The sequence below is a fragment of the Nelusetta ayraudi genome, unplaced genomic scaffold (genome assembly GCF_046127955.1).
Source record: "Nelusetta ayraudi isolate G7.1 ecotype Tasmania unplaced genomic scaffold, CSIRO-AGI_Nayr_v1 ptg000011l, whole genome shotgun sequence".
Classification (NCBI taxonomy): domain Eukaryota; kingdom Metazoa; phylum Chordata; class Actinopteri; order Tetraodontiformes; family Monacanthidae; genus Nelusetta; species Nelusetta ayraudi.
In genome coordinates, this window is record NW_027466061.1 from 3,640,970 (window position 1) to 3,661,262 (window position 20,293).

General features: G+C 47.3%; 1 protein-coding gene across 1 annotated transcript in view; it reads right to left on the reverse strand.

The window, feature by feature from the left end:
- Window positions 1-3,738: 3,738 nt before the first annotated feature.
- The window catches only part of spns2 (SPNS lysolipid transporter 2, sphingosine-1-phosphate), a 58,297-nt gene continuing 41,742 nt past the window's right edge, over window positions 3,739-20,293 (reverse strand). The window contains exons 9-13 of the mRNA XM_076020107.1: window positions 19,394-19,459; window positions 18,259-18,357; window positions 14,783-14,946; window positions 11,638-11,688; window positions 3,739-6,533 (exon numbers count right to left, since the gene is read on the reverse strand). Coding sequence (XP_075876222.1) covers window positions 11,646-11,688; window positions 14,783-14,946; window positions 18,259-18,357; window positions 19,394-19,459 — 372 coding nt within the window. The 3' untranslated portion in view covers window positions 3,739-6,533; window positions 11,638-11,645. The remainder of the gene's footprint in view (window positions 6,534-11,637; window positions 11,689-14,782; window positions 14,947-18,258; window positions 18,358-19,393; window positions 19,460-20,293) is intronic.

A 20,293-nucleotide genomic window follows, 5' to 3' on the forward strand; every position in this document is an offset into this window, starting at 1 on the left:
TTTATTTGCACCCACCACCTCCACATAAATACAAACTTGCACCAACACCACAGTCCACAGCAGTGGCTCCGGCTCTTTTCTCAAGGGAACATCATAACAGAATGTGACTGCGGATGATTTAGTTGGACGGTTTGCGTCTCCGCTCTGACACAGTACAGTGTGTTCAGGAGCTTTTGCTCCACCCACATCAAAGTTTCATTACTGTTTTATTCCTGTAGAATACATAAATGAAAATGATGGTTGGCGCAAACACACGCACACGTTCCCACCTCCGAAGTGGAGTGTGAAGCTCTTGCAGTAGCTCGTGAGCTGTCTGGACGGTGCAGTTATGTTGTTTTTTTTTTAAAGAGAGCGACTCTAAATGGATTGTGGAAATGAGATCATGGCCAGGGAAGTTTTACCAGGTGCAGTTGGAGACGTCTGCGATTTTTTTTCTTTCTAACACACTGGTTCAGTAAAGGTTGAATGTGGCTGGGCCAGTGGGTGCGTGGCCGCAGAGAGGCGAGAGATTCAAATAGGAGGTGCGATGCTGCAGATCCTTTTCCTCCGTCCGCAGACGTTCAAGACTGAAGTGATTCACTGCTTCTTTCATTCATACCCTGTTTGCGCTGATCATCAGCTCCAGTCTTCAGGTATGAACCAGCTGCTGGGTGAATAAAGCCACATTGGAAAGTTTCGACTCAGGGACAATAAAGTTTGAAATGTGCCCCCTTATTCCAGCCACCTCTGGCTGAATGGACAACTTCAGGTCTCAAGAGAGACGTGAGTCACTTTTTCTTGAAAGATGAAGTTTATAAAGTCATGGACGAACTGAATAAGATTGAAGGCAGTCAACACTTAAAAAATCTCATGTTTTTATTGTGTTTTAAAGTTGGCAAAGTTGGTGAGGAACATCATGTGCAAAGCACTGCAGATTCGTTTGCTGCAAAATGTAGTTGCAATATTCCAAGTTATGTGATGGTTATGTTATATGTTATGGATATTCAAGAGTAGCTGAAACAAGCACAATCTTTTAGATATAATATGTTCATTCTTGATAAAGCACAATATATTTTCTTTTTAATGGACTCGTACGGCACATATTTTATCATAGATGTCTTAAGGCTGATTTTGTGTCTTAAATTGTAAGAATTATACATTGTTAAAGTCCAGGCTTTTAACGTCACTCACTTTGAAAAATAGTGGCCTGAAAAAGTCAGGCTGACAGGAAAAAGAAAATAATAAAAGCAGTAATAAAAAACACTGTTATTTTTTAAACCAGGACCACATTTCTGAGCCCCACATCCATCAGCAGCTATTTTTCAACCAGGATTTGCCCTGCGTGTTTATCCTCTGCGAGTTTAAGTGGCAAAGAGCAAATGGAAATTCCAGCGCTCGCTAGAATGGCTCCCCTTTTCCTGTCGACGCCCCGGTGTTTCCTGACTGCCGCTGCATGACTAGGTGTGTTGACTTAGAGATGGGAGCGTCGCTGCACTTTTCGGGGTTCGCTCTGGTCGCGCTGTGGGAAAGGGTGTTGGTTCCTTTGGCTCATCCAGCCAGCAGTTCCCAGCTTTGAGCTTCCTCTGGCTGCTGTGTAATCTTCTCCTTTTCAAACAGACGGACTGGTTTCAAATGTTGCTCCGTCTAATTAGAGGCCTCACAGCCAGCATCTCCAGTCTCCTTTTGTCACTAATGCACTGCGCGCTCACTCTTTTTGTCTGTGCAGCCCTGTCATAGAAACGCCCATTAGTGCTATTAGTTGCCATGTAAGTGACCCAGCCCTTCCTAATGAATGTGAGCACAGAAAGAGCCTTTGACTGTCGACCTCCTCACTTCCTGTCAAAGTAAATGTATATATTTTTTCTTGAACCGTGGCACTGATGGAGCCCTGTGTCATGCCTCTGATGTGCTAGTGTGTCTGCAAACCACTCAGGGGACTGCGAGATTACTTTACAAACTGAGCGTCCCCACAGGCCTCCCTGGCTGCACCTGAACAATACGGTAGTTCATTCCTGGACTAACTCCGGCCGTCTCTCGCTGAGATAAAAATCAAGCCTTTGTAAGCCTCTGCAAAAGATTTGCGGATGGAAGGAAACACGGTGTCCAGTTCTGAACAGTGCTGTGTGTTTTAGATTAAAAGAGTCTTTGCATTCATGTCATTCCTTTGATCAACCCGTCCGTATCGAGCTTCACTGCCAAGGAGCTTCATATGGCCACACAACTGAAAGTACAACCACAACAGCAAGACTAGTCACTGAGGAGAAAAAACAAAACAATGAATGCACGTATAGCGTGTCCATCCATCCATCCATCCATCCATCCATCCATCCATCCAGAAAGCTTGACTATCCCAGGACAGAACCCATGCGTGGGCCTTGCAGCAACCTTTTCCTGCTCTGTGTCTGCTCATCATCTCGCACGGTGACCTTTGAGATTGGCAAAACTTGGTGCCAGGAGCCTCCATGGCAACACCACCTCCGGAAACGTGAGTAGCACTTGAACACGGCGCGATCACGTTTCTCCTCACTTCCATCAAAAACACTTGACAAAACTCAACAGGTTTGACCATTCAGCCTGATTGGTGTGACTGGGGACGAATGCTGAAGTCGTCATAATCAAGTTCATATAAACATATTACATTTAGACTTGTTACATACAGACTTGTCAAAAATAGAATCCTTTCAACAACTTAATGGATAAAATAAAACCTTAAACTTATTTTTGTACTTATTCATAAATCTAAAATACCGCAAGAGATGCTGAATGCTGAGAAGTAGTCCAATGTATTGATAAAAAAAAAAGTTAATATTTTTGTTGAACTAGTAATCATCATAGCATCTTGTCCAGGGTGTCCCCTGCCTTCGGCCTATGACAGCTGAATCCAACAGACCCCTGCAACCCTGAGTGCAGGAGGAAGCACTCAGATAGATCCATCTAGAGAAGACGGATGGATGGACCGTCATCATCATGTTCATCACGTTGACATAATTAACATGATCATTGATTGAGATCAGCAGCACTGTCAAGTAGCAAAGAAAGATAATGCATCCTTGTATCCTAAACCAAGGCCAGCACTTTGCTGTAAACTTGTTAATGAAGTGTTATGAGTGCGTTGGCAATGTGATCACCAAAGCAACATGCAGGGTTTGCGTGGTGCCTTCTGAGCATTGTCAGTCGCGCCGCATGAGCAGCATTAAAGTTGTGAAAATGATCACACCGTCAAGCCTTCTCTTCTCCCGGAGGTGGAAGGAGTTCCTCGCCAATGTTTCCAGAAATAGACCGTCGGAGCGTTTGTCTTACAGAGGAGCAGCTTTTGTGTGTAGACAGCAACACAGAAACAGGTGTGGAGTGATTAAATAAGTTTATTTGATTTACAGACATGTACATTTGCTATCAACAGTTCAGCTCTAGAATGATATCCTTTGAATTTTTTTTTTTATTCTTTCCAGACACTTCTCTTGCTCTAAAAATAAAAATAACCCCTGTTTTCTGTTCATCATCAGAAAAAAAGGTTTCTTTATACACGATTCTTGTATGACAAGAAATAGCACGTTCTCAATACATCACCTCAGTGATAATAAACATAGAATTACTCGACATAAAGGACTTTTACTCCTAAGGGGATTGGTGCTAAGTCGACTAAATTTGGCAAAGTGAAAACTCAATTCATGACTCGTCTGGCCAGAGCCGAACCCGCCCCACGTCGATGGTGTCGGCGTGTTGACGGCTGCTGTGAGCATGACGTGACGGAGGTGGTGATTGATGCTGAGGCTATGGTTCAAAATAAATCCCTGAATGTTACGTGTGCAAAATGTTTGATCAATTGTTCTTTGAAGGAAAAAAAAAAAGGATGAAAATACAAAAACATTGACAAAAGCTACAAAAATATTGCACCCTATGCACGAGAGCGATAGGTTGTCTTTTGACCACGTCTCGATGGCGAGTTTCGTGTGTTGCGTGCGTGAGATGCCCAATTCATGGTCACAGTAAAAAGAGGATGAATCTTAGTGATGTAGAAAGGTATTGTGTTGTTTCATTGTGATACAAAACAATGAATAAATGACAGGCGTTTCTATAAAAAAAACCCTCTATACAACAAAGTGTAGTATACTCCAACACTCCCCTTTTAGAGTTTCTTCATTAAGGTAACAAACAAATAAATACATTGCATCCAAGCCATCATTTACAATATATTAAAGATGCTGCATGATATAGCTATATGTCTCTATTGTAGTTATAAAAACAACACATCATTTGGTAACATTTAAAAAAGAACTGATGAAGGAAGGTCAGAAGCTTAGTTCATTAAGAGGGTGGAGGTGTGTAAACACGTCGGGTTGGACAGAATCACATTCAGAGAGAAGCTAAAGCTAACAATGTGGCAACGAGGACACAGCCCGCACACAGCAACCCCCCCCCCCCTCCCCCCCCTCCCACACACACACACACACACACGCAGCCCCCCCCTCGCGAGTCACGCTCAGACGCGTCAGTGCTACGAGAACCGCGTCGGCGGTTTCTGCCTCCGCTCCCACGGAAGGTGACTCCGGCCTCCGCCTCCGTCCGCCTGCGTTCTCTCAGAGGCCTGCAAAGTGCTTTCTCTTTTTTTTTCTTCCCTTTATGCAAAAGTTTTTTAGAACCTCTGACTCCATTAGCGTCTTCAAGGTTTCGGTAACACTGAAACCAAAGGAGGGGGGGGGGGGGCAACCTCTTGTTGGATTCTTATCTTTGTACATGCTAGTAATTTTTCTTTCTTATGTATTTTGAATATTACACTTGCAAAACCACAAACATTGTGTTCAATGCATAGAATGATCTAGCAAAAATTACATTTGGCTATTATATTTATGTTACTTTCTATGCCTTTGTTCCTAGCCTACAGTCAGTTCCTGTCATGACCCGAGGACGAGTTGGTCCTGGTCCAAACATCTCTTATCAATGACCAGCTATCACTCTGACCAGAGCCGAAAGGATTTCCTGTCCCTGTCGGGGGTTCTGATTCTGCCACGGCTCATCTCAAAGGTCCTTTTCTTCCAATCATGGAATAGGATATGTACAATTGCAAGGGGGTAAAGGTCTGTTTCAACAATGCCTGTTATTGTAACCGGCATGGAAAGGGACTGGAATCCATCATTAGAAGTGACTCCGTCTCTGTGTGGGCGCTGTGTCCAGAAATTCAAAACCAACCACCAGGGAGAAACCTGGCTCACTGATAAGGCAGTGTGGATAGAAAAAAGAGGGGTTCGGATTCCTTTGAAAATCGTCCTATTGCTTCTCATGTAGGTACACAGAAAGCACGAAAAAAAAAAAAAATCAAAAGAGTAGCATTTGATTTACATTTGACAAAAAAAAGCACATTTGTTATAAATTATAAAATATATAGTCCAGTGTCCACTTTAAAATCGCCCTGATTGCATCGTCATCGCGGGCCGCAACGTCCAGTTTTTCAAATCTAACAGTCACACACGAGAAAAAAAAAGAATAAGCACGATAAAATATAAACTGTAAGAAAATTAATAAAAAATAATGTGCAGAGATCCGTCGCCGCTGCCGCGCTCTCTGGCACTGTCTGCTCTGATTTAAGTGCTTACGAGCTAAGAAGACAAACACGAGGTGGTGGAAGGGGTTTGGGGGAGTGGGGGGCGGGTCATAAGAAACAGCTGGAGGTGCGAATGCTCCAATTCTTAAGGCTGATTCACTGACCGTCGGACAGTTTTTTGGCTCTCGTTCGATGGGGCTACGTTTGCATGCGCTGCAACGGTGACGAGACAATACTGCGTCCAACTTATAAACAACACAGTGTTTTTTTTTTTGTTTGTTTTTTTTACTTAACTCTGAGCGTGAAGTGGCCGCAACGTGTAACCTGAATTTTTCAGAATGTCCTTCGTCCGTCTGAAGAGCTGACGAAGGACGAGAAGAAGTTCTCCGTGGAGCAAATCGGAACAATGCTTTTTTTTTTTTTTTTTTTTTTTTTGACGGGATCGCGCGCATGCAAACGCAGCCAGAGGTGGTGAAGTCATGGGGGTCGATGGCGGTCAGTGCAACGTCTGAAGGAATGTAATGACACTATGGCACTTGGTGCAGACTGACAGGGGACGCAACAGACAGACAGACAGACAGATGAGCGACAGACAGACAGACAGACAGACAGACAGACAGACAGACAGACAGACGGACGGAGCCTCGGACGGACAGGGCGGGTTCATGGTCAGCATTCAGTAGTATAGCGCCGGGAGTCGCAGGGGCTCCCACACAGGGGGCGCTGCTCCTCCCGAGAAGGGATTCAGTGGACGGTCGCCGGCCGTCCTGGGCAATTGAGCGCAGTGGCGCCACTCAGGGAGAGTCCGGGGGGGGGGGGGCAGGGCAAGACGCCCAATGGGGAGGAGAAACGAGGGGGGGAGCGGTGGTGGTGGTGGTGATGGTGGTGATGCACGGCGAGGAGGCGTTGAAGGTTTTTGAAAGAAGCAAATCGGCTGATTTCCATTCCCCCCCTCCGCCAGCGTCCTTCCAGTGGAGTTGGCTGGCGCCTTCAGATGGCTGGTAAAGGCTGTCACCTGGAGGAGAGAGAGAGAGAGAGAGAGAGAGAGAGAGAGAGAGAGAGAAAGAGAGAGAGGAGAGGAAGTGCAGGGTTAGAGTCTGGCCTCACCGCGGGACATTCTCGTGTAATTAATGTTGAGGTCGAGAGCTCTTGGGCCATCTGTTCGGACCTTCCTGATAACGCCCGCTCACCGCAGCCAGCCTGTGACCTAAATATTTCCCCGTACACAGCACACAGCATACCAACACTTAGCAGCAGCAGCAGTGGTGGCGGTGGTGACGGTGGTGACGCTCTGTTTACAGGACAACACCATACACCCACCCCGCCCACGCCCACTCGACAGCAACATCTGATCTGCACAGTCTGCAAGATGCACCAAGCATGGGAGCACATGCAGGTGCAGCTCCTGCACAGTCTATTTATATTCACGCTGCCTCCTTCTCACACCTGGTTCCATTTTGATTTTGATTTCTATTCCTTTTATTCTCTCCTTCATTCTCACTCTTTCATTCTTCTACTCTTTTATAATATTAATAACTCTGTTTCTTGTTGTGCCCATGCAACCTAATTTCATTCCTGCAATGCATCTCTGATGTTATGTTTGAATGACAATAAAGATCGGAATCTCCCAGAGTTCTTAGTTAGTGTTAAAGATTCAGTCTCCAGAGGCAAATCAAAGTGAGAGAAGTTACCACATGATATCTCGTCCATCTGGCGTGAAAACAACCAACAGGTTTGTTTTTAGTCGTGGCGAACTCACAACACTTGAGACAATCAAAATGTTGCAATGCAAAAAGAACTTGGGCTCAAAATCCACTCCAGCCCAAAATATAAATATATATATATTTTTTTGCTGTAACTGTGGCAAGGTAAAAAAAGTTCCAGTCTGAGAGTATATGAGGTCTCCAGGGTGCCAAGCTTGTCATTTCTTCAAATTGAATGAAAGTGATAGCTGTGTGTGTGTGTGTGTGTGTGTGTGTGTGTGTGTGTGTGTGTCCATCCCGTTGTTTGCTTGTCATCACATCGCCCTGATGTTGTGAACACTACTGCTGCTACAATAGGATTAGTGCTGGAAACCCGCAGAGCAATGTTCCAAACTACTGTCTCTTATTTCTAAACACACACACACACACACACACACACACACACACACACACACTGGACCCCTAGGCTCAGACAACACATGCGCACATCACCAATGACTTCCAGAATAACAACTGAGCCCCAGTGTAACAACACAAAGGAGCCATAATAACCTAAACAGGAGGGGGAATTGAGGGGGATCAGAGGATTCCCCAAACAATGTTTTGCAGCATTAGCCGCAGATCCAATCCTCTCCGGGATCAAGCGCTCGCCTCGGCTATTACTGTCAGATGTTTTGAAGTAAAAGCTGTGAATTGTTTATGAGCCCGACTTGAAATTAGAGCGCGCTAAAAAAAAGAAAAAAAGAAGAAAAAACACCCAGCCGTCGTGTCGTGGAGATAATTGGAGCTGCGATGGCTTTGATAGTAGCAGGATTAGCCCGCCTGCTACTGCAAGAGACAAAGGGGAGGTCTGATCAGGCTGATCACTCTGCTGCATCATTAGAACACTTGTAGAGGAGCGCAGGTCACTACTCTGCTCCAACGGATCTGCCTGATGGTGGAGCGAACACCTTTCCTCCTTCTGGGATTTGCGTCAGATTAGCGATTAAAATGAAAACAGGTTTATTTATTAAGACTTCTTTTTTAACACTTCTTTAGACAGAAATAATTTGCATAGATATTCAAGTTCTTTATTTCTCTTTTGTAACAGCTTGACTTGTTTTATTTTGCTATTCTATTTATTTACTTGCATATTGCAGCTGTTCTTAGCATTGCTACATATTTTATTTTATCTTAATCCTTGTTTTATAATGCACTGGTTGGAGGTGCGCTTCCAATTTTGCTGTGTGCACGGTCATACAATGACAATAAAGGCTACTAAAACTACTACTAGTACTACGACTACTACTACTACTAATTCAGTCTTTGCACTGCATATGCTGCTGTAACCATGCAAATTTCCCCAATGTGGTTGAAACAAAGGCATTTTTATTCTTATTCTTATTCCCGAAGATTGACGGCTTCTCCGAGTGCGTCGTACAAGCTGTACGTGTTAAATCAGATCGAAGCTCCCATAGCGTGTTAGCGAGCACGTGTGCATGTGTGAGGTCCCCGAGCCAGCGCCGCAGACTCAGGGATTCGCCGCGTTTTGTTTGATCGATAAGAGCGCGAAGTCGGAAGGTATGCGCTCGCAGCTGTACAAACACTTTTAGCAAGTTCACATTCGGGCAGCGGCAGCGGCGGAACCTGAGTTTGGCCTCATGATGTCAGCTTCCTCCCCAAGTAACAGTGGTGGGGGGGGAGGAATGTGCTTATGGAAATAATCAGAGTGAATCTCCACTGTCAGAGCTGATTCTTGGACGGTGGACCGATTTCGGGGCCCCCCCCGCTGCTCCCCACCACTCAGCTTCCTCGGAGGCCGCACCGCCCTGCGGAGGAAGTTAATTGGATCTCGCTGTATCTGATCCGCGCGCCTGCGATCGCATCTCCGGAGATTAATGGCTGGAGATGTGTAACAGCTTAGCCAGTCACTTCCCCCCTTCAGCCTCATTTATTCCGCCACTGCTCGTCTTCTTCTTCTCTCCCTCGCTCTTAACTAAAACTCTGCTTCCGTCTCCTTGTCACGGCTTAAACAACGAATCCCCTTCGCCCCGGCGGAGCTCTGCGGAAATTACGCCCGCGTGTTTCGCTAGCAGCTCCCTCCGGCTGAGTGAGGTGTGACGGCCGGACTACAGTCATCAGCGGTCGCTCGAACCGTGAACCACATCGATCTCCGAGCGCGACCCGAGAGATGTCGCGCCGCCTTGGCGATCGGATTATCTTTTCGCGGGCGAACGTTGGAAAAATCAATGGTGGAATCAGCGGGAGAAATGCTCCTTTCACAGGCGTAGCTCAACTTCTGACCCCGCGCCGCTGTAATCGCTGTTCTTCATAATTAGCCTCTTTTTGACAGCAGGGGGGAAAGATGCTGTCAAAGCCCTCGGGCGGAGAGCGAGACTGCCGCTGAAAGCTCCGCTGCGCCGCGGCCTACGTGCCACCTGTCGTCAGCTGGGCGTGCAAACAAGGCTCTGACAACTGCAGTAGGTAGCGGAAGCCAGTCTCCAGACTCCCAGACGGATCTTTTGTGATCATTAATGATTGCGTGACCATAAACAATAATGAAAATAATCCAAAATGTTGATTGAGGAATGACTTTAGGATTTTGCACTCATAACACATATTTTAAGCTTTAGATCTTTACTTCTATCGCAGGGTTGTTTACCACGTTACTCCTTCTTTTAAAGATTGTGCTCACAAGGTGGTATTATTAAAGCAGCACAATAATGAGCTGTTTTTTTCCTGCTAATTTTATGGCAAAAAATAATACATTTGCCTAATGGTGCACTCAGTTCAAAACTTCATCTCCAATCCTAGAATGTCTTTGGAGATATTAATGGCAATCCCCCCCCCCCCCCCCTTTGATAAGTCTCAGTTGTTTGACTGCAAATCAAAGTGAAAGAAATAAGCATATACTGGATGTAATGAAGAAACTAAACTTTGTTGTGAGGATCTCATGAGAGAGCAACAACGTCAAAATATCATATGCTGACCCAGGGCAATAACACCCTCAGCAAGGCTGTAAACGATCAACACTAACAATGACTTCACACTCTTCATGGAGCCATCAGCAAGAAAACAGCCCCTGGAAATTCCAATGTAAGGCTCCCTGCACCATAAAGGGTTACAGAGGGTTCTGTGCTGCTTGATATTTCTAAACCATATTACCAATTTCAGATTGATTTCCTGCCTTCCAGACGCCCGTTGTCCCCCATTTATCAGTCTACAGTGCAAATCAACTCGCTTTGATGGGTGATCCATCATACTATTAGTCTTTTTTGTGGCAGGTTGTGCAGTGATGCAGCTTGTCTGCCAAGTGGCTTCACTTCATTTTCATTTCTCAGCCAATTCACATGCTTCAAATGACCTTTTCCAATATTTTTGTTTCCTCAAGGTACCCCGTGAGTTAAAAATGAAGGCACGAGAATAGTTTTGGCAATCCTGTGGAAGACCTGGAGGAAGTTTCACCTTCAGGTACCATTTCCATCAAAAGTCCGTTCAAACACGACAGGGAGTTGCAGCTGGCACATCCCAACGCTGCCTGAACTCAACTCCGACAACTGTCACAGAACTCCTTTACACCTACGCATATCCTGGTTTTCACCGGCCGGTGCAATGTTTCCTAGAACAAAAAATCGCTGTCTAAAACCGTTGTGAATGTGAACACATTCCATGTCACTGTGTGAGCGCTGGATCCGGTACACACAGTCTGGGTTTATTTTCCGCACCTTGTCTACATGCAGCTCTGCGATGAATGTTTAAAGGACAAGTAAACACAGACGGGCCCATGATTAGAAGGGTCTGAAAACCTTGACCTTTCGCAGAAACTCAACAACCTTTACACAAACAGTCACAACACAGCCTCTCTAATCAGTGAGTCAGTTTTATCTTGCTATTTTTTCGCCCGCAGCAACAAAAGTAGCGGCCCATTGTCCTGCCACGCAAAGCCGACTGGTGCGCCGCCAGGTATTGTGCCTTTTCTTTCCTCGGTTAATAATTAGGGTGTGCGTGAGAGTGATAAAGGCAGGAAGGCAGCTTGGCTTTTGATAATGTGTCAAATAGCTGGTGATAGAATCACGGCTCCAAGAATGGCGGACACTCCTTAAAGGCAACGGGGCAGAAAAGGGTCCCCACATCAGTCATGATGTATCATATTATCTGCCACCTCCATTGCTTTTTACACCGTCATCAATCTTTGCAGGGAATCAGGCCAAAGGCTGCGTAAAGTCCTAAAACAAAGAACTCTCGCCTTTAGATCTCTGCGCCTCCTCGTAAAAAAGGAGGCCGACCCACAGGCTCGCCTGCTAACGAGAGCACAACACTATAAATGCTAATGCGGCTAAACTGTCTGTGTTATGAATCCCACAAATGGCCCGCAGTAAAACTGCTGCGGTGAAAAAAACAAAAAAATAAAATAAAACAGAGTGGAGGTCAATTTACCTGCCCGGTCATACTTTGACAGAGGACTGCGGTCGCGTCAGCTGGTTCAACCTGAAGGAGGAGAAGAAAAAGGCAGTTTGGTCAACGAGGAATCGCAACGACAGTCATGTGGCGTCCGCACTATTCTTAAGCTTCACGCTCCAAATGTCCGCATGGGCACCGTGGAGATACAGTAGCCCGGAGGGTGAGGCGGATCCTCGCTGACAGTGTGAACGGGGACCGCAGGAACACGACGGGGGGGAGGGGCGGGAGAGGGGCACGCACCGGAGCTAAAAATGGCGTCCTCGCGGCTAAAAAAAGCCAGCAACCTAGAAATAATAGAGCGCTCTTTAGGTCTGGAAATAGAAAGGCGCGCTCAAGTGAGTAACTCGTTGGGCCCCCGCTCACTTTATAAATAGCGCTGTGTATCTGAGGACACGCCGGGAGGGAGGTAGGGTAGGGTGGGGGGGCAGCGGCTGAGCGAGCGCCGTAAAGTCAGGGGGAATTTATAAACCAGGGGCTTCATAGCGTGAATGGGATCTATAAATAGCCCCCCTCATGAAACAACACCGCTGCTGTGCAAAGTTGCGACCGCCGCCGTCGTGGTCGTCGTTGGTCCCCGAGGTGCTGTTCTGCAGATTGTTACATAAGACGCACCGCCGTCAAAGTTTGAGGTTTGCTTCTGTGGGCACCAAAGTGTGGAGTTCTGCAGAGGCCTTTATTGCCACTACAACTAATACTACTACTACTACCACAACTACTAGTACAACAACGTGAGGTAGTTGACGGTACATTGACTCTGTATCTGTATGTACTGGGCTAACAACCTTCCAGGGCCAGTGTATGATTAACTCATCTCTGGGTGGGGGGTACATGGACCATGGTCATGTGTGGAGCAAGGTAAAGTTCAACTCTCCTGGATGTTCCAGCAACTCAAGTGAGACTCCTCTGATATTAAGGATCAAAGGGTATTTTTAGCCGTGGCACCAGGAAAGATACCTCAGTTGAAGGCTGGCGTGTCACTCAATGCTGCAAAGCACTGTTAATAAATAGGCAGGTAGTTCAAGATGCATGATGTCGCACAGAATTTGTTTCCAGCTCTTTTAATCCTTAGGCCATAAATAGATTTTCTTTTAACAACCCGGCAAGCAAAGGCTGTCGGTTGTTCATTTCCAAGTTGGAAATGCTTTATTTACAGAATATCTGCTTTAGATATATAATTAGGAATGCACCAATACCGAGTAGAGTATGAGCACCTGCCTGTCAGTACTCACCGATACAGAGTACGTAATAATACCATTACATGTGATAGAATTACTTGAACAAACTCATTTGAAAAACATTCATCAGTGTGTTTTTTCTAGAACATGGTGACTGTCACAAGTTCCACAGCAATACAAGCACAAAATTACCAAAATTTGTATCGGCATGTATTTTACGAGTATGAGTACTCAACCCCAGTATCGGTACCGATACCCGATACTGGTACAGCAGAAATTTATAGTTTGCTTTTAAATTAACTGCAGAAAATAAGCTTCTCAAGCCTCCAAGTCTCTGTTTCATATGTGATTCATATAAAACTCCATCTGTTGCTCCATTAGCTCGGCTCTACAGCGCGGGGTAGGAGAGACGGGAGGAAGGGAGGGAGGGAGGGAGGGGCGGGGGGGTGAGATGGGGTTGCAACGTATAATTGGAGCGAACGTGTGACATTTGCCCACACTGCGTAGCAACATTGTCGCACCACTCACTGGAACTCAAAATCGCCTCTACTTGCTGCGGTGGAGGCCAAAGTGTGACTTTTCCTGCAGTTATTTTTCCACATGTCTGCTGTCTGGCCAGCGCGCACGGAACGGTAGCTCCGTGAGGCTTTAGGAAGAGGCCACATCAAAGAGAGAAATTCAAATGAAATTCTTCAATTGTGGCGTGACCACCAGGGATTATCTAAACAGAAAAAAACGCACAGCGCAAAACACGAGTGGCTTCTTCTGACTTGAGATCTCACGTATCTTCCCTCGGGGGGGAGAGGTTTCGGCGTGGGAAAGTTGACTAGCTGACTCCACCAGGCGAAGGCTGCAGACAGACATCAGACTGCCATCCTGTCTAAAAACGTCCCCCATCTTGGACAGGAAGGAAGTCATTTTTGAGAGCGCTGGCACCAGGGGAGTAAGTCAGCGTGATAAAAAACGTTGGAAAAGAAAACAGCAAAACACACGCTGGTCATGTGCCGCCGTCTGACAGAGGATGAGTGTGTTTGCTTTAGCCTTTTAAGGCCATGGCTGGCTACTGTTCCCTTTTGCCAAATGTGACGACGTGATGGCGTTCAGGAGGGAAAATTCGAGCGCATGCGTGCGACGGGCGCTAGCCAGTCAAAGTTGAAGCTAGCGCACTTCACAAATTGACGGCGAGAACAGCTTGTGTCAGCTCTGGAGGACTTTTAGCTGACTGGAGCTTTTGTAGCAGCCCGGGGCGTCAGTGTGTCTTGCAGGGTTGGCACCTCTGTTGGTGCTGCTGCTCTCTGGCACGTGTCACACTCAGGGAACAGGCTTAATGAGCACGGAATTGCCCAAACATACACGACGCCTGCTTGTGTACTCAGAGCTAACTTGGCTTTAGAGTCAATGTAAGCGGCAGCTAAAAGTGACTGAGCTTTTATTTGGGATTGAAGGAAACTTTACTGTATTCAAGTGGACTATGGCGAACTGCAACACTGTCTGATGTTGAAAAGCCGTTTTCTGTTTGCGTTCCGTTAAGTGCACCAGCCAACCAGTAAACTCACGACAGCAGCGTGTGCTAATCTCATTAGCAGCAGCTTGGCTAACACTGCTGAATGTTTTTAAGAGGGGTTTTCTCAGGGCAGCTGATTTGTCATGGAATCCACGTTAAATTAAGAATGACTTTAAAACACTTTCGATTGGAGGTTGGCAAGATGGATGAGAGAGATCTCAAAATGGAACCCTGAGCTTTCATGCAAAGACACCTCAAAATAAAACCCACAATTTATTTTTATTTTTTTGTTTTTTCCAGGCTCCTGCGCCCAGGTGTTGTGCGGACATTTGCGCCCACTCAGGAGTTCTGCCGCCACTTACGAATGTTTGAAGAACAAATGACCAAACGATGAATGAAACATTCATGAGCTTGGTGAGCCGACAGTGTGTGAGTCACTTACTGTTTCTCTGCCTTCTCCCTGTCGTCCAGGAAGAACAGGGCAGTGGCCAGGAAAAACATGCCCCCCAGGACGATGATGAAGGGACACAGCATGAGAGCGTAGCCCAGACTGAGGAACCGCCACAGCGCCGAGCTGGCGTAGCTCTCCTGGAGGGCGTCGGAGATCTGCAAAGACGCAATCGTGAGCGCAAAGTCGACATCGCCGAGAAAAAAATACGCCACCACAAGAAAGAGAGAAGCTACTGTATCGACTCATTCTGCCTGTCAAAGGCCTGATTAATGTTGGCCGCTCCATCAGTCAGATCATCAGCCTGTGGGTGGCTGCTGGTGGAGGGTGGGGAACAGCAGCTGAACAGGGCAACAGTGACCATTCGGTCTAACCAGCGTCGCTTCTATAGGAGGATCCGTGCACGGACAGCAGGGAGCGGAAGGCGGCTGCCGATGGAGGCTTTTAGCAGATTGCGGAGGCTTGTACGCAGCAGGAACAAGAGGGGTGTTCGTGTGTGTGTGTGTGTGTGTGTGTGTGTGTGTGTGTGTGTGTGTGGGTGGGTGTGTGTGGGTGGGTGGTGGTGGTGGGGGATTCTTGTTTCTCTGTCGTACAGCTCGGACGTGAGCGGCCACGGGGTCACCCTGGCAGAAGCACATCCATTACATGTTAGCGTCAGCAGAATGGGACGCGCTGCAGGGAAATCTGCTGACAGTTTGCACTGCAGAGCATGAGAGTGGTGGGTTGGGGGGCGCGTATGTGATTTCTGAGGTAATTCAGCATGTGAGAAGGCAGTGGATGCCGGAAATAAAACAAATAAATGAGGCCCACGTTTCCGACTAAATCTGGTCGTGCAGCTTTCGCAGCTATTTATTGCGTTCGCTGCAGCGAGCTGCCTTTTGGAGAGCGCGATAGGGAAGGAAAAAAAGAAGCCTAAAATACACAGCTGAAATGCCGCGTGTCTAATCGTCGAGTTTGAGAGAATTTCTTGGAAGATGGCCTCTGATCAGTCCCTGCCGCTCCCCTGCCACCCACTCTGCCTGCGGCCCGTGTCCCACCTATACACGACAGAGGAAGTCCATTATGTTAATCCCGGGGGGGATTCCTGAGGGACGGGAGCACCTGGTGCACATGCTGGAGAGAGCATCTAGAAGCTGGAGCTCATGGAGGATTTACAGGTGAAACACAGGGACATTTTTAGCATGACAAGAAGTGGCAGCTCCTCAAAAAAAGAAAAGAAACAACCCCTCAAAAATAAAAATAAATACTTTATATAAGTACAAATGGTGGTGATTCAGATGGCCCTGGAGTTTCCAGATCTTGTGCTTTTTTTCTTTATGTGCTTTGACGCAAAACAAGTTTGCACAGTCGCGTTATCGGCGCCGAAGGGCCATTTCTCTTGGGACGCTCTGCTTTTTGCCAGCGGACAGGATTTCGCAGCAGACTGCACTGGCGTCACGACGCATCCATCGCACTCGAGCACTAAAACCTCAGCTGAGAGACGGGGGCAGCTAGCGGTGACGCACTCGCAGCATTCCGGATCTCTTTGGTCAGGAGGTTTGTGGCCCGGCGAGGAATCAGTCAGAGTGCCGCACAGAGGGGAGTCGCGACCGCACAGACTGGACGGAGCAACAAGGGTGACCGTGGGGTCGCGTCTAGATGGGCAGGGTCGTGGTGTGTGTGTGTGTGTGTGTGTGTGTGTGTGTGTGTGTGTGTGTGTGTGCGTGGGTGCCTTATATCATTCTGACACCGAGCCACAAAAGCAGTGGAAAGACCTCTAACCTCTAATGTTTGGCTAAAATTTACGGGGCTCATTTTTCATACCATTCAATCATAAGATTCAATATTTGACTTGATGAAACCTCAGAAATTGCACAAAACAATTTTTATATACTTTCATTTTTTTTTACTTTTTGTATTTGGTTTAATCTACAGTTAAAACTGATCTACAGTAAATCACTTAATCAAATCACTCAGTTGATTAAATATAAGTAAATTACGAAGCACAATGAAGTAGGGTTAGGGAATAGAGAATAGGATTAGGGAATAAACTAGTTTAAAGTAATGAGTAGTTTATAATGACTAATAAAGAGCCAAAATGCTCCTAATTTGCTCGGTAATTCGTAGTTAGTTGCTGGAAAATTACTTCTGTCAATTGAATGATCTGGCGCAATGTGCCACGATGATGTGAGTTCTGTACATTACAGGCCTTTATTTGATGTGCACTGACAATGAGGCCCCGGCATTCTTCCAGGAATTTACTCTGCCTTCCAGTTTGATTCAGCTTTTTGAAAAGCTTGTCAGCACTTGGAGATAACTCACTGCTCTTTTTTTTTATCTGGCTTTGACAGGGGTTTAGCATTTCCATTTCAGGAAGCAGGCGGGGGGAAGAAGGAAAAAAAAAAGTCCTTACAATGCAGGCCGACAGACAGCTGCCTCTGCCGCCAGCCTGTCAGGCCCTGCTGGAGGATTGCGGGGATCAGTTTGATTCACTAATCAAAGACTTCCACCCTGCCTTTGTTGGTGTGACCTAGGCTGTGGGCTGAAGGCACGCCAGTGGAATGGAATGGAATGCCAAAATTCAAGCGGGGCCTAATCAATTCCTCAACCTTGGAAGGTCGTGGCTGACGGTACGGCATTGTGATCGTGATTGATTTTGAAAGGAATGACTGTAGGTTGCACCGTGGCTCATAAAATATTTTTGACTGCCCAACGACTGTCACGCAGGAAGGGATTTCTCCTGGGTATTTGCGCGATGTAGTGTAATAAACACACCTGGTCCTGAATGGCCAATGAACGGAGATCATCTATCATCCTTCGACGCTTCCGGCTCGCTCCATTAGACAGTCGGAACACATTTGGGGCCCGTACCTGCGGAGTTACTATTTAACGCCGGGCCCGCGGTCGGAACGAGAAGAATGCCGGCTGACAGCCTGAAGTGGATCCTGTTTCACACTCGGCTGAGCGGCGAGCAGCGGTTTGTTTTTCTCCCCGACACTGCCGGCTATTCTTTGGGTTGATACGAGCGGTTTGGAGGGTGTGTGCACGCCCTTGTGTTGGAGTGTGTACTGTTATGGCGGGGGGGACTGGGGCCAGTGACCTTGAGATGCTTTGTGCAACCAGTAAAGGTTTTTTTTATCCTCCTGGCCAATCAAATCCACCGACGCTGCCCCCCCCCTCCCTCTCCACCACCTCATGTCCTTATACCCAGGAGGTTCACTAGAAGCAGTGGTGACAGCGTGAAGAGCCGTGGCCAAATCACGAGTCTGTTCGCCAACCCTCCTGAGACGTGCGCTAAAAAGCTCTTGGCCCACTTAGAGCGCCAGCTCACCCTCGTGTGTAGGGACACATGCGTGTGAATGGGGCTGATACACTGAAGCTGTGTGTTCGTGGGAAACACGGGAGGGGTTTGAAGAATCTGTTACCCTCCCCACACCCAAAGATACACACACACACACACACACACACACACGGAGGGGTGGGGGGCTTACCAGGCCTATGAGGTACGGACTTCCTGCGTCACCCAGCAGATGAGAGGTGAAGCTCTGAAAGGCGACCGCTGTGGCCCTCCGCGTGGGTATCACCACAAACTGTGAAGGTGAAGAAAAAAGTGCATGAGAACGTCAGAGAGGCCCATGGAGTCCCAAGCAGTGGTGGGATGTAATGAAGTACAAATACTTTGTGACTTTACCTAACTGGGGTTGTCAGGTATCTGTACTTTACATGAGTATTTCTTTGACTGAGGACTTTTTAGTTCTACTCCCTGCATTTGTACACAAATATCTTTACTTTCTCCTCCTTACATTGGAAAAACATGATTGTTGCTTTGTTGCTGTGTTAAAAAACATGGAGTGACTGAGTGACACGGACATGGAGCTATTTGAACTATGCTGTTGTGTAGTTAAATATAAAAGTGAATCATATTTTAGAGACAGACTATTTTAGAGTACCTCGACTTTGGGGTCACCATTTAGTATATTATCAGGACAGATAAAAAAAAAAACATGTAAACATTTCTACATTTCTACATGTAGAAAATAACATTGGTTATTGTAATTAAAGGTGAAAACATCCAATAACGGCTGACTGACCAAAAAAACCCAAACCTTTGTACTTAAGTACATTTCAGAACCTGTAGTTGAAGTACTTTTACAGAGTATTTTTTTTAAGGAAGTATCTGTACTTGAGTACAAAATGTGAATACTTTTGCCCCGTCTGGGCAGAAGGGGTCATTCGCTGCGTCTCGCACGGCTCTCGCAGTCCCTGCGACAATTCTGCAGAGCACCTCGACCGGCCGCTGCAGTGTGCAGTGCCTCTGAGGCCGAGACTCCGTCTGCAGCCTCCGGCGGCCTCACAGAGAGTCTCGTTTGATTTGGCGCGTGCAACGTCTTCATTGTGAAACGTTTGAGAAACCTGGACGGAGGTCAGAGAAACGTCTCCCCTCCGGCCTCCAGCCCGTGAATCAACGTTGGGAGAGAAGCTGCGGCGATTGGCCGCGGCCCCGCAGCAGCCCGAGTACTTCAGACTTGACTCGGACACTTCACGGCGAAACTGGACGGCTGCACTTTGGCACACTGGCGGAATTTCCACCGACGCCCTGCGTAAAAATAGGTTCGCCGCACTTACCATTAAAATGTCTGCGGTTATGGCCCAGTTGAGGAAGAGCAGCGTCTCTCCGATGAAGATGCAAACCTTGAGAATAAAAAGAGGAGAAAGTGTCCGTTTAGTGGATGCGGAAGCCTCCTCTGCACAAAAGAGCGACGAGCGGAGCCAAGAGAGGAGGATGCAGATATTTTCTACCGTGTGTGGGAAATTCACTGCTTTGGTTGCTGTGGTTGGAAAACATGTCATTATGCCGCTGGCCAATTATACGCGGAGTCGCAGGGCTTCATTTCGGGGCCATTGAGCCCAGCGTTCAGCTCAGAGCTGGAAAACAACGCCATATGATAAGAGTTGTTTTTTTCATTCATTGTGGAGACATCTGATCAACCCGACCCAAGTTTAGCCCCAGCTGCGGGTGGAAGGGCCAAAGTTGTGTTTTTTTACCAATGGGAGGAGCAACGAAAGCAAACGTTTAGATGTCAGGCGGTGTGACGTATAGTTAGCGACTGCAGCTGGTGTCCTACCGTCCAACCGCTCTCTCAAAAACAAAAAAACCCCGGAGGGGATCGGGCTGCGGTGGACTCTGATATCTGGTTTAGTCTGGCAGGGTGTGAAAGTGGCCCCGGCGGGTCGACGGTGCTGCTTCCTGCTGGGGAATCACCCCTCACGGCTGCCAGCGCCCCAGACAGCGCAGGACGAGTGGGACTCAGGCTGACAGTGGAGGACGTGGACAAGAGCTGCGACGCCGCTGCGGACCGTGACCGACGCGTTGCCCCCCGCCCCACCCTGAAGAACCTCTACTCAGATTATGAGCGTGCAGAGGAGACAACAGCTGCGAGGGGTCAGCGGGGCCTCGACGGAGCAGCAGCAGCAGCAGCCACGTCACGCCTTATAACGTGACACATCTGTCAGCGCCTGGGCGTG